General features: G+C 31.8%; 2 protein-coding genes across 2 annotated transcripts; both read right to left on the bottom strand.

Annotated features, from left to right (window-relative positions):
- Nucleotides 1-3,086, bottom strand: LOC139493323 (uncharacterized). Its single transcript, XM_071281639.1, has 5 exons — nt 2,986-3,086; nt 1,812-2,259; nt 1,427-1,597; nt 951-1,232; nt 1-645 (listed from the first exon to the last, which is right to left on the bottom strand). The coding sequence occupies exons 2-5, from the start codon at nt 2,250-2,252 to the stop codon at nt 139-141; spliced, it is 1,401 nt and encodes a 466-aa protein (XP_071137740.1). The 5' UTR covers nt 2,253-2,259; nt 2,986-3,086; the 3' UTR covers nt 1-138.
- Nucleotides 3,087-8,065: 4,979 nt separating this feature from the next.
- Nucleotides 8,066-11,107, bottom strand: LOC139493322 (uncharacterized). The gene is made up of 5 exons (XM_071281638.1): nt 11,042-11,107; nt 9,874-10,321; nt 9,489-9,659; nt 9,012-9,293; nt 8,066-8,711 (listed from the first exon to the last, which is right to left on the bottom strand). The coding sequence occupies exons 2-5, from the start codon at nt 10,312-10,314 to the stop codon at nt 8,205-8,207; spliced, it is 1,401 nt and encodes a 466-aa protein (XP_071137739.1). The 5' UTR covers nt 10,315-10,321; nt 11,042-11,107; the 3' UTR covers nt 8,066-8,204.
- Nucleotides 11,108-13,514: the final 2,407 nt, after the last annotated feature.

Here is a 13,514-nt window from a genome sequence, read left to right as displayed (position 1 = left end):
TGATTGTATGTTTTACATTTATTAATAAATAACAAATAAAAACTATATCGTTATAACAACTAATGCAATAAAATGGCTAACATAAATATTAAAAACGTAGGAATATGTTCCTTCTTGTCTGAATATAAATCTAGAACTTTAATTCAGTACTTGTAGTTGACGTATGGATATTCTCTCACTTCTTTGGCATTTCCATGCGTAGTCATAGTGCCCAAGGTCGGCCATCTTGTTTGTTGTCGCAGATGTTTTTCTCAAAGGAAAGTGTCTAACAAATATACGACAACCTTTCTTTAAAACATCTTCTACCTCATTTCTAACGTCTGTGTTATTTAACAGTCTAGATTCCCATGATCCTTTATCCAAAGTGAACCCTTTGTTACACTTACAATATACAACATATCGTTTACAGTGTTCATGCGTTTGAATTGCGAATTCATACAGTGCTGGTTTCTGGTATTGTCCATTACATATTTCTGTTTTACGATACCCTGTCAAGTCGCCTCTACGTTTTTGCCATAAATGAGATTCTTCTCCTTCTGGTGATTCGGGTGTTATTGCTAATTGCCATCTTGACCATGGGGCATCATTGAGCATGAAATTTGTCTGTGTTACGTTTTCTCTTTTCAGTTTCGGCAGATTTTTTAACTGAAAGAAAAAGAAAATATTGTGTGAATGTTCAATTTGTTTGAACGTCCATGGGATTGTATTCTTTAAATATACACCAAAATTTTAAAAAAATAAATTAAGGAGGGAACATAAAAAACGAGGAAATAGAAGATTAGAATCAAATAATTGAAGCAAAGACAAACATGTTGAACTCTTACTCCTTTCCTTGAATTTATTTGGTTTGTGTTTTATGTTGCATTGCTGTCTAATACATGTTTAATTGTAAAATTCTTGTACTGTTTTACTAAGCAATTTGTAAATGTTCAAAATGTATGTAGATGTACCTTATACTTTTCGAGTCGTTCCTCGTTTCTTTTATTCATCATTCGTTCGTGTTTAGATTTAAACCGTGTTGTTCTTGAATTTCTACTTGGGTTAACTGTTGGCTTGGTACTTGTTTTCAGTGGTGATGATGGTTTTGTCAGTGATGGTATTTTTACCAAACGAGCTGGTGTTGATGGGGCGGTCTCCATGTCATCTGTTTCGTTATGTCGTAGATTGCCAAACAAAGCTTCTAAATCTTTGTGAACTGTTGTTCCTCTGGCTCTTACTTCTGTTTCATAATTCTGGATATAAGATAAAGATAAAACATGCTGTATTATGGCTAATACTGACGTTATGGGTTCTGTCTAGAAATGAAAAATTACTATGCGTATATTTTTATGAAATATTATTTCCCCTTTTTTTTATTATAGCAGAAAATATTTATTTCGATATTCATTTAAAATAATCTACACTATAAAAATAACATTAATATTACCTGCAGAAGAGTTTCATCATGTTCTCTGTAACATATAGCCATCATTAGGTCAAATATGTTAGTAAAGTCTTTTAATGTAAGGAACTTTCCATCAGTTGCTTTGGCGATCTTGTTGAAAAATTCTGTTGATGAATCATCATCTCCACATTTAACTCCATAGATAGTAACATTCTGGAAAAAGGAATAATGTTAATAAATTCATGCTATGTGCAGGAAGACAGTTTGTTTTTGTTTATCTTATTTTGCAAACTTTTACTAGTTCTCACAATTCATTTTTATATCAAAGCTAACAACATGAAAAGATATCAAGACGTCAGGAAATTCTTCCAAAAACAATATGAATTAGCTAAGTGGGTAAATGACCCTAAGATCATTATTGACTTACCATCATTAAAAGTTTATATGTTTCGGCTCGCCAGTCTATGTTATAAGTTTTCCCGCCACACCTAAATCCCGGTTCATGGGGGTCTGCATCCCCTATCATAACCAATGCTCGTTTTGATCCTGGTGTCCATGACAACGACTGAACTTCTTGTAATACGAGTTCATAGCATTCATCCCAGTCGCCTCCTCTGCTCTCTTTTACATTCTTTACCCAGTTACACAGCTCTGCCACGTCTGTAGTGAAATCAATGTGTTTAGTGACATAGGTGGGAGAACCATAATCGCCATGCGCAAACACTGCTATTCTGATTCCAGGAATGTCTGCTTGCAAACGTTGTATTAAGTCTTGAACTTTTCCTTTTACTTCGTCAATATATTCATACATAGAACAGGTTGCATCAAAGGAGAAACATATTTCTATTGGTCCTCCAGGGTTAGCCATCTTGTAGCTGAAATTCAAAAGAGCACAGTGAGTATATATATAGAGTGTAAGACATTATAACTTGATCATAGTTCAGCATATGCAAGCAATTATACCTGATACAGTACACATTATTACAGTTTACATTGAAATGTGTTTTTTAACTATCTGTCGATACCGGTATTCTTTGAAATTCCGTGAATCAAGAATAAAAAGCGGTGTTTGCATTTTGTTACTAGTATATCGTATTGGTGTTGGTTTTTTTTTTAATTTGTTTATGATCATTTATGAGTTAGCTTTTGGTTATCTCTTGATGTTTTTTTTTAAATATTTGTGGACGACCTTTTGAAATACTGCGGATACGGGGTAAATGAGGCGGGTTTGCACGAACATTGTCACTGTTTTCAATCAGTCGATGTATGATTTTCGAACAGCGGTATACTACTGTTGCCTTTATTTTTCAGCATTTTGAGAATCTGAAATTTTGTATCAATACATGTATATTGAACATTCCTTTGGAAAGATTCGTTTACCTTTTCATCTAAAATATCAGGTTTTCAAATTTACACCAACCACCTTAACGCAATATCAAACTTTTTTTTTCTAAAATCGGGATACCAAAATTACACTCTTGCTGTATATTGCTATAAATAAAATATGAATTAATTAAATGAAATTATAGTTTCAGTGTAAATGTTTCCTTACTCCCCTAACAGAAACTAACCATGCTATAGATATATTGTAAAGATATTACCTTTTTGTATCAAGTCTGTCCGTTCGATTAAACTGTATTATGAGTGTATATGCCGAACATAAAATGTTACCTGTATTTATATACTTTTACATCTACGTCATAACTATACTACTAAAAATAAAATATTAAAGGTACTGAAAATCGTCCGAATGAACTAGTTAAGAGAAATTAGGTAGATTTTTTCCTAAAATGTTTCGAAACAAGCAATTGAACGTTAATTTTTCAACTGTGTTAACATGAGATACTTAAACATTATATTTTTCACCATAATTTGAATGCTAAAATAACCTATGAATGACATTATATGCGATATTAATAAATACAATTAAACATTGTCTAAATTCTCCTAACCTAGCTTAAGTATAGTCGTAGCTTGAGTTTGTTAGGAGAATTTAAATTATTTTTTTCTGGTAACCCTACATGGCTTACCTTATCCCCCAATGCTACATCCCACAATTTCTATTGTAAACAATTTTTTAATTATTCACATCATTTCATGCAACGTTTAGAAATCCTGTTCAACAAGCTAACTGTTCAAAATATAGATATCATAATAGTTGATATATTTTCAATTATACCTAAATACATGTAAATACATGTAAACATGTAAACGATCGTATTATGAACTAAATGTTTGAAAAGGTGGTTTTTTTTTTTTTGTTTTTTAGTAGATAATGGTAATGGTCGGTCAATACAGATCTGAATCGACTGAACAATCACCAACTCTCACCACAACGAAGCATGATCCAGAGAAGAGAGAATTACCCGAAAAAAAGATATTTGATAAGAGAATAAGAAACGTTAGCCCCAGATAAATCATTGAAAAGTAGTAGTGCATATCACGCAATACAAAAACCATAGAGTCCATAGAAGCTGGAAGTTCTAATACATTAGAATGTTTAAATAATTATATATGTATAAGCAGTCAATGACATGTACTTTCAATATTACTTTTCATCAATCGATCGATATTCAGTTTGTACCATGAATAACTTTCAAGACCACAGAAACCCCAGATTCAGATGAGAAAATTTATGAACATTTTACGGCAGGCAGTCACTTCACACAGAATCTGCATGTTCTGGCATTTCCTCTAAGTTTTTTTTTTTTAGTTTTTTTGTGTCGATGAGTGATGATAAACGATATTTCTTTGACTAATTATGTCATTCTTGTACATTGCAAAGGCATTATACCAGATAATGTTATATTTATAGTCTGCTAAATGGCTAAAATGGAACATTAGGGGCAAAAGTACTCATTTTGTCTTTATATTATCTTTCTTGCACCTCTTTCGTCTTTTTTTCATTTACACCACCAGGTTCTACGTATGAGGCTGTTGGATCCAACTATTTTCTCTTCTCTTGCTTTTTGTGAAGTGCGATGTTAGTGTTCTTCACTAGAATCTTCAAATAAATTTATCAACAGAATGATTCTCTGTGTAAATATGTTATTAGTGGTGTACTTTGATCGATGATAACTGTCCTCTCACAAGAACAATCACCAACTCTCACCACAACGAAGCATGATCCAGAGATGAGAGAATTACCCGAAAAAAAGATATTTGATAAGAGAATAAGAAACGTTAGCCCCAGATAAATCATTGAAAAGTAGTAGTGCATATCACGCAATACAAAAACCATAGAGTCCATAGAAGCTGGAAGTTCTAATACATTAGAATGTTTAAATAATTATATATGTATAAGCAGTCAATGACATGTACTTTCAATATTACTTTTCATCAATCGATCGATATTCAGTTTGTACCATGAATAACTTTCAAGACCACAGAAACCCCAGATTCAGATGAGAAAATTTATGAACATTTTACGGCAGGCAGTCACTTCACACAGAATCTGCATGTTCTGGCATTTCCTCTAAGTTGTTTTTTTCGTTTTTTTGTGTCGATGAGTGATGATAAACGATATTTCTTTGACTAATTATGTCATTCTTGTACATTGCAAAGGCATTATACCAGATAATGTTATATTTATAGTCTGATAAATGGCTAAAATGGAACATTAGGGGCAAAAGTACTCATTTTGTCTTTATATTATCTTTCTTGCACCTCTTTCGTCTTTTTTTCATTTACACCATCAGGTTCTACGTATGAGGCTGTTGGATCCAACTATTTTCTCTTCTCTTGCTTTTTGTGAAGTGCGATGTTAGTGTTCTTCACTAGAATCTTCAAATAAATTTATCAACAGAATGATTCTCTGGGTAAATATGTTATTAGTGGTGTACTTTGATCGATGATAACTGTCCTCTCACAAGACATTTTTACTCAGACAAACATTCTTTTAATAGAAGTACTTTTCAAGTTAAAGATATCATGAACGTTATCTCTCTCAAAAGCTTATCCTAAATGGGATTTCTCTAATGAATGCCTCTCATAAGTGTTATCCTAAAAGAATGCGATTCCTCTCATTATATTATTTCTTAATGTACTTCCTTCATTAGTTTCTCATGAAGGGGATCCCTCATTAGTTTCTCGTGAAGGGGATCCCTCATTAGTTGCTCGTTAAGGGGATACTTCTCATTGGGTTCATCCTGAATGAAAACCCTCTGATTGGCTTTATCCTGAATATAAATTGTGAAATAGCTTTCCCCTGAATGTGATCTGTCTGATAAGCTTTATCCTTAAGTGTGTCTCTCCCATTAGTGTTTGACTGAACGTGGTCTCTATCATTAGATTTTCTATGAATATTTTAAATTAAGTTTAAAACAAAGACGGTATTTATACCCTAGGATTTATAATATTTGGCTTTAAGGTGGCATTGGAGTCTAAAATAAAAATGATACATACTTTTCTATTGATATATGTTCACAAATATAATTAAAATGATAGGTCACCGCGCATTTTCTCAAGCTACAGGTTGTGACAAAATGACATATTTTGTATAGATTTTACAGGAAAAAAACACCATTTGGTGATTAGACACTAAACAAAATGATAGAATTGTAAAATATATTAGGAAAAGGTAGCTTTCAGACAATGCTTTGGGAATATCAAAAGAAAAGATAGGGTCACCGTACGTTTTTTCCGGCTAAAGTACAAAATAGGAAAATTTCATGTAGAACCCTTCAGAAAATGCACTTTTTAGAGTTACCCTTCCTTAAAATGCCATTCAAAAATATTAAAAAACAACCAAAAATAATCAACACTTGTAAAACTTTTAATATTTATAAGTTACATTCTTAGAAATTGGTTCTTTAAAATGAAAATGCACATTAAATATCTGTATTCCTGTATTAAATTTGATAACTTGATAGAAATTGTGGACTTAAAAGTTCTCTGTTTTTTACAATCCAAGATAGCGGCAGACACCCATACCACCTTGAGCGTTTCTGGTGGAAGTAAATTCAATTGTCATTTAAATATAATAATAAGGGTGGATGCCCTGCCATCCTCAAGGGTATCAACAACTCAGTAGTTAGCATTTCACTATTCACATACTTTCTTAAAACTGTCCGCTTATAAACCAATGCATTCTTTCAAAAACTAAGGATAACTAACAACTCCTTCGTGTAAAGTTGATCTAAAATTGAGATTTCGCACCACGGCTCGAAGCTATTGGTTGCATATGATTATCACACCATCTATCATATAAAACAAATCACAAAAATCACCAAAAAAACAGCTACGTCAAAACCTCACAATACCCCCAAAATGGAGATTATAACTATAGTAAGAAAATATTTATAAAGCCAAATAAGTACAAAGTTGAAAAGCATTGAGGATCCAAAATTCCAAAAATATTGTGCCAAATACGGCTAAGGTAGTATATGCCTTGAATAAGAAAATCCTTAGTTTTTTTGAAAAATTCAAAGTTATGTAAACAGGAAATTTATAACACTGACCACATTATTGATATTCATGTCAAAACTATATATAAAATTTGATTATTCCAAAGCGAGTCTAGATTCTCTAATACTAACAACGGTGTAAATTTTGGATTTAATTTAAACATTCTAGACCTAATGTATATCATGTAGAATATCACTATAAATCCAATAAGGAATGACAAATTATAAAGTTTCAAAATCAAATACTATCTATGGAAAAACGCTCATACTATTTTTTTATTATTATTTGCCAGAAATATTCATTTGAGGAACATGTAATATATCGCCACTGCCGGTCAATATTGAAAATAGAAACATTAATATTTTATATACTAATATCCTATTAAACGTTTAAATTAGTCTTGGAATCTGCATATTGTCAGGGTGCAGTTGAATAAAAGGAATTTGCTATATACCCTAAGTGGCGTTACACTATATCATATACCACAAATCAACTTAATTATTTTAATCGTGTTTTACTCAGATTTCACTTGGTATTTGGTTTAATGTGACAAATTTATAAAAAAAAACATTATTAAATATGTTTCAAAAAGGAATTTTAAGTTTATAGGGTTGTCGATAAATAAATTTCCAATTATAATGCATAACTTGTCCATGAAGAAAGACTGAACGAAATAAATAATATCAGAGTTATCATTTGTCGTTTTTTAATATATTGAACTAGTTATAATGACATGATCAATGTACTTCCTAGTTCGATAAAATTCTATAGTGTTTCATACTTCAGTGCGGTACTTCTGAGTCGTTAAGAAATACCCTTACAATAGCAGATAATAAAAATAGAAAAAATAACTTATGAAAAATTATGAAAGAAAATCAATATATCTTATAATATTGAATGCATAAAGGCATTTAATTGAATTGAACCGCTTTTAAACAGTGACAGTACAGTGAATACACACGATAGATCTATGACGAATCGTTGCATAGGTATTGTCATTGAACACTTGTTAAATGTTATAGAAAGTCTTAAGCAGTAATATTTAACCAAACCCTAGCCTACAAAATATAAACTTCATAAGAAATGGTAAAGAAGAGTTGATATTATCCGATTAAATATTTGATGAAATTCATTAAATTTTGTGGGACATAATATGTTCCTTCTTGTCTGAATATAAATCTAGAACTTTAATTCATATTTGAATTAAATAACTTCAATTGGACGTGAACAAACTGACAGATATGCATACAGTTTGTCATTGTAAAAACTAGTATATTGATTGTATGTTTTACATTTATTGATAAATAACAAATAAAAACTATATCGTTATAACAACTAATGCAATAAAATGGCTAACATAAATATTAAAAACGTAGGAATATGTTCCTTCTTGTCTGAATATAAATCTAGAACTTTAATTCAGTACTTGTAGTTGACGTGGGGATATTCTCTCACTTCTTTGACATCTCCATGCGTAGTCATAGTGCCCAAGGTCGGCCATCTTGTTTGTTGTCGTAGATGTTTTTCTCAAAGAAAAGTGTCTAACATATATACGACAACCTTTCTTTAAAACATCTTCTACCTCATTTCTAACGTCTGTGTTATTTAACAGTCTAGATTCCCATGATCCTTTATCCAAAGTGAACCCTTTGTTACACTTACAATATACAACATATCGTTTACAATGTTCATGCGTTTGAATTGCGAATTCATACAGTGCTGGTTTCTGGTATTGTCCATTACATATTTCTGTTTTACGATATCCTGTCAAGTCGCCTCTACGTTTTTGCCATAAATGAGATTCTACTCCTTCTGGTGATTCGGGTGTGATTGCTAATTGCCATCTTGACCATGGGGCATCATTGAGCATGAAATTTGTCTGTGTTACGTTTTCTCTTTTCAGTTTCGGCAGATTTTTTAACTGAAAGAAAAAGAAAATATTGTGTGAATGTTCAATTTGTTTGAACGTCCATGGGATTGTATTCTTTAAATATACACCAAAATTTAAAAAAAATAAATTAAGGAGGGAACATAAAAAACAAGGCAAAAGAAGATAAGAATCAAATAATTGAAACAAAGACAAACATGTTGAACTCTTACTCCTTGAATTTATTTGGTTTGTGTTTTATGTTGCATTGCTGTCTAATACATGTTTAATTGTAAAAGTCTTGTACTGTTTTACTAAGCAATTTTTAAATGTTCAAAATGTATGTATATGTACCTTGTACTTTTCGAGTCGTTCCTCGTTTCTTTTATTCATCATTCGTTCGTGTTTAGATTTAAATTGTGTTGTTCTTAAATTTCTACTTGGGTCAACTGTTGGCTTGGTACTTGTTTTCAGTGGTGATGATGGTTTTGTCAGTGATGGTATTTTTACCAAACGAGCTGGTGTTGATGGGGCGGTCTCCATGTCATCTGTTTCGGTATGTCGTAGATTGCCAAACAAAGCTTCTAAATCTTTGTGAACTGTTGTTCCTCTGGCTCTTACTTCTGTTTCATAATTCTGGATATAAGATAAAGATAAAACATGCTGTATTATGGCTAATACTGACGTTAGGGGTTCTGTCTAGAAATGAAAAATTACTATGCGTATATTTTTATGAAATATTATTTCCCCTTTTTTTTTATTATAGCAGAAAATATTTATTTCGATATTCATTTAAAATAATCTACACTATAAAAATAACATTAATATTACCTGCAGAAGAGTTTCATCATGTTCTCTGTAACATATAGCCATCATTAGGTCAAATATGTTAGTAAAGTCTTTTAATGTAAGGAACTTTCCATCAGTTGCTTTGGCGATCTTGTTGAAAAATTCTGTTGATGAATCATCATCTCCACATTTAACTCCATAGATAGTAACATTCTAGAAAAAGGTATAATGTTAATAAATTCATGCTATGTGCAGGAAGACAGTAAGTTTTTGTTTGTCTTATTTTGCAAACTTTTACTAGTTCTCACAATTCATTTTTATATCAAAGCTAACAACATGAAAAGATATCAAGACGTCAGGAAATGCTTCCAAAAACGATATGAATTAGCTAAGTGGGTAAATGACCTTAAGATCATTATTGACTTACCATCATTAAAAGTTTATATGTTTCGGCTCGCCAGTCTATGTTATAAGTTTTCCCGCCACACCTAAATCCCGGTTCATGGGGGTCTGCATCCCCTATCATAACCAATGCTCGTTTTGATCCTGGTGTCCATGACAACGACTGAACTTCTTGTAATACGAGTTCATAGCATTCATCCCAGTCGCCTCCTCTGCTCTCTTTTACATTCTTTACCCAGTTACACAGCTCTGCCACGTCTGTAGTGAAATCAATGTGTTTAGTGACATAGGTGGGAGAGCCATAATCGCCATGCGCAAACACTGCTATTCTGATTCCAGGAATGTCTGCTTGCAAACGTTGTATTAAGTCTTGAACTTTTCCTTTTACTTCGTCAATATATTCATACATAGAACAGGTTGCATCAAAGGAGAAACATATTTCTATTGGTCCTCCAGGGTTAGCCATCTTGTAGCTGAAATTCAAAAGAGCACAGTGAGTATATATATAGAGCGTAAGACAACATAACTTGATCATAGTTCAGCATATGCAAGCAATTATACCTGATACAGTACACATTATTATAGTTTATATTGAAATGTGTTTTTTAACTATCTGTCGATACCAGAATTCTTTGAAATTCCGTGAAACAAGAATAAAAAGCGGTGTTTGCATTTTGTTACCAGTATATCGTATTGGTGTTGGTTTTTTTTTAATTTGTTTATGATCATTTATGAGTTAGCTTTTGGTTATCTCTTGATGTTTTTTTTTTAATATTTGTGGACGACCTTTTGAAATACTGCGGATACGGGGAAAATGAGGCGGGTTTGCACGAACATTGTCACTGTTTTCAATCAATCGATGTATGATTTTCGAACAGCGGTATACCACTGTTGCCTTGATTTTTCAGCATTTTAAGAATCTGAAATTTTGTATCAATACATGTATATTGAACATTCCTTTGGAAAGGTTAGTTTACCTTTTCATCTACAATATCAGGTTTTCAAATTTACACCAACCACCTTAACGCAATATCAAACTTTTCTAAAATCGGGATACCAAAATTACACTCTTGCTGTATATTGCTATAAATAAAATATGAATTAATTAACTGAAATTATAGTTTCAGTGTAAATGTTTCCTTCCCCTCCTAATAAAAACTAACCATGCTATAGATATATTGTAAAGATATTACCTTTTTGTATCAAGTCTGTCCGTTCGACTAAACTGTATTATGAGTGTATATGCCGAACATAAAATGTTACCTGTATTTATATACTTTTACATCTACGTCATAACTATACTACTAAAAATAAAATATTAAAGGTACTGAAAATCGTCCGAATGAACTAGTTAAGAGAAATTAAGTAGATTTTTTCCTAAAATGTTTCGAAACAAACAATTGAACGTTAATTTTTCAACTGTGTTACATGAGATACTTAAACATTATATTTTTTACCATAATTTGAAAGCTAAAATAACCTATGCATGACATTATATGCGATATTAATAAATACAATTATACATCGTCTAAATTCTCCTAACCTAGCTTAAGTATAGTCGTAGCTTGAGTTTGTTACGAGAATTTAAAACATTTTTTTCTGGTAACCTTACATGGCTTACCTGATCCCTCAATGCTACATCCCACAATTTCTATTGTAAACAAATTTTTAATAATTCACATCATTTCATGCAACGTGTAGAAATCCTGTTCAACAATCCTATCAAGCTATATGTTCAAAATATAGATATCATAATAGTTGATATATTTCCAATTATACCAAAATACATGTAAACGATCATATTATGAACTGAATGTTTGAAAAGGTGGGGTTTTTTTTGGGTTTTTTTGTAGATAATATCGTACAAACCCAATGGTAATGGTCGGTCAATACAGATCTGAATCGACTGAACAATCACGAACTCTGACCACAACGAAGCATGATCCAGAGAAGTTTTTTTTTCGTTTTTTTGTGTTGATGAGTGATGATAAACGATATTTCTTTGACTAATTAAGTCATTCTTGTACATTGCAAAGGCATTATACCAGATAATGTTATAATAATAGTCTGCTAAATGGCTAAAATAGAACATTAGGGGCAAAAGTACTCATTTTGTCTTTATATTATCTTTCTTGCACCTCTTTCGTCTTTTTTTCATTTACACCACCAGGTTCTACGTATGAGGCTGTTGGATCCAACTATTTTCTCTTCTCTTGCTTTTTGTGAAGTGTGATGTTAGTGTTCTTCACTAGAATCTTCAAATAAATTTATCAACAGAATGATTCTCTGTGTAAATATGTTATTAGTGGTGTACTTTGATCGATGATAACTGTCCTCTCACAAGACATTTTTACTCAGAGAAACATTCTCTTAATAGAATTACTTTTCAAGTTAAAGATATCATGAATGTTATCTCTCTCAAAAGCTTATTCTAAATGGGATTTCTCTAATGAATGCCTCTCATAAGTGTTATCCTAAAAGAATGCGATCCCTCTCATTATATTATTTCTTAATGTACTTCCTTCATTGGTTTCTCATGAAGGGGATCCCTCATTAGTTTCTCGTGAAGGGGATACTTCTCATTGAGTTCATTCTGCATGAAAACCCTCTGATTGGCTTTATCCTGAATATAAATTGTCAAATAGATTTCCCCTGAATGTGATCTGTCTCATTAGCTTTATCCTTAATTGTTTCTATCTCATTAGTGTTTGACTGAACGTGGTCTCTATCATTAGATTTTCTATGAATATGGCCTGTCCATTAGCTTCATGGTAAATGATGTCTGTCTCATTAGCTTTATCCTGAATGTTATCACTCTCATTAGCTTTATATTGAATGTGGTCTGTCTCATTTTTCTTTCTTTTTGAAAGTGGTCTGTCGTATAAGCTTTCTCCTATATGTGAATCTGTTGGCCCTTTGGAAGTACCTTGTTTCTTTCAGTATCGGTATTAAATGAGGCACGTGTTCGCCAATGCTTAGTTTTCTAAATAGTGTATTGTTAACTGTTGTTTGTATATTTGTATTTTTCGATTATTGGTTCATGATTTTTCCAATGGTATATGCTCCGTTCGCTTAGACAATGACGCTTACTTTTAAATCTTGACCCAGTACTAATAATTTTTTTTATCAAATTCTAGAAGTTCAAGAAATAATTTGTGTTAAAGCAGGTGTGTGATATATGCTTTGCTTTCTATCTAGCGCTTGGTGGAATGCTGTTTTTTTTCATCTTTTTACGAAAAAGGGTTTGATTCGGTGGCATGATCCGGTAAGTAAAAGATAAATGTAAGATTTGAATGTAAAGGATAATATTGTTTGAGTTAGTATTTCATATAACAATTGGAAAAAAACGTCTATTGAACATGTGCAAAACTGAAAGTGATACATACAGCTTGTCATTGTAAAATCTAGAATATTAATTGTATGCTTAACATTTATTTATCCATGTTCACAAGAATAACAAATAAGACTTAAGGGGGTTCGCGGGTCTAAATCATTTATATAGGATTTCTCTATATTTTTCTATAAATGAACTTTATCTTATAGTTAATAGAAAAATAAAATAAAAAAGTGGGGTCACCGTTCATTTGCGCTCACAATCTGCCTTCGAAAGAAGCGTACATTTCTGTAAAGGTTTTTTTTCTGTTGAAGTAAGAGGAGAAATAAAGG

This window comes from Mytilus edulis, chromosome 10, assembly GCF_963676685.1.
Source record: "Mytilus edulis chromosome 10, xbMytEdul2.2, whole genome shotgun sequence".
Classification (NCBI taxonomy): Eukaryota; Metazoa; Mollusca; class Bivalvia; order Mytilida; family Mytilidae; genus Mytilus; species Mytilus edulis.
This window is presented reverse-complemented; position numbering and strand designations above follow the sequence as displayed.

Coding starts and splice junctions, on each gene's coding strand:
- LOC139493323 (XM_071281639.1), bottom strand. CDS start 2,252: ATGGCTAACCCTGGAGGACCAATAGAAATATGTTTCTCCTTTGATGCA. Junction 1,598..1,811: donor CATATAAACTTTTAATGATG/GTAAGTCAATAA, acceptor TCCTTTTTCCAG/AATGTTACTATCTATGGAGT. Junction 646..950: donor AACGACTCGAAAAGTATAAG/GTACATCTACAT, acceptor TTTTTCTTTCAG/TTAAAAAATCTGCCGAAACT.
- LOC139493322 (XM_071281638.1), bottom strand. CDS start 10,314: ATGGCTAACCCTGGAGGACCAATAGAAATATGTTTCTCCTTTGATGCA. Junction 9,294..9,488: donor ATGATGAAACTCTTCTGCAG/GTAATATTAATG, acceptor TCTTATATCCAG/AATTATGAAACAGAAGTAAG. Junction 8,712..9,011: donor AACGACTCGAAAAGTACAAG/GTACATATACAT, acceptor TTTTTCTTTCAG/TTAAAAAATCTGCCGAAACT.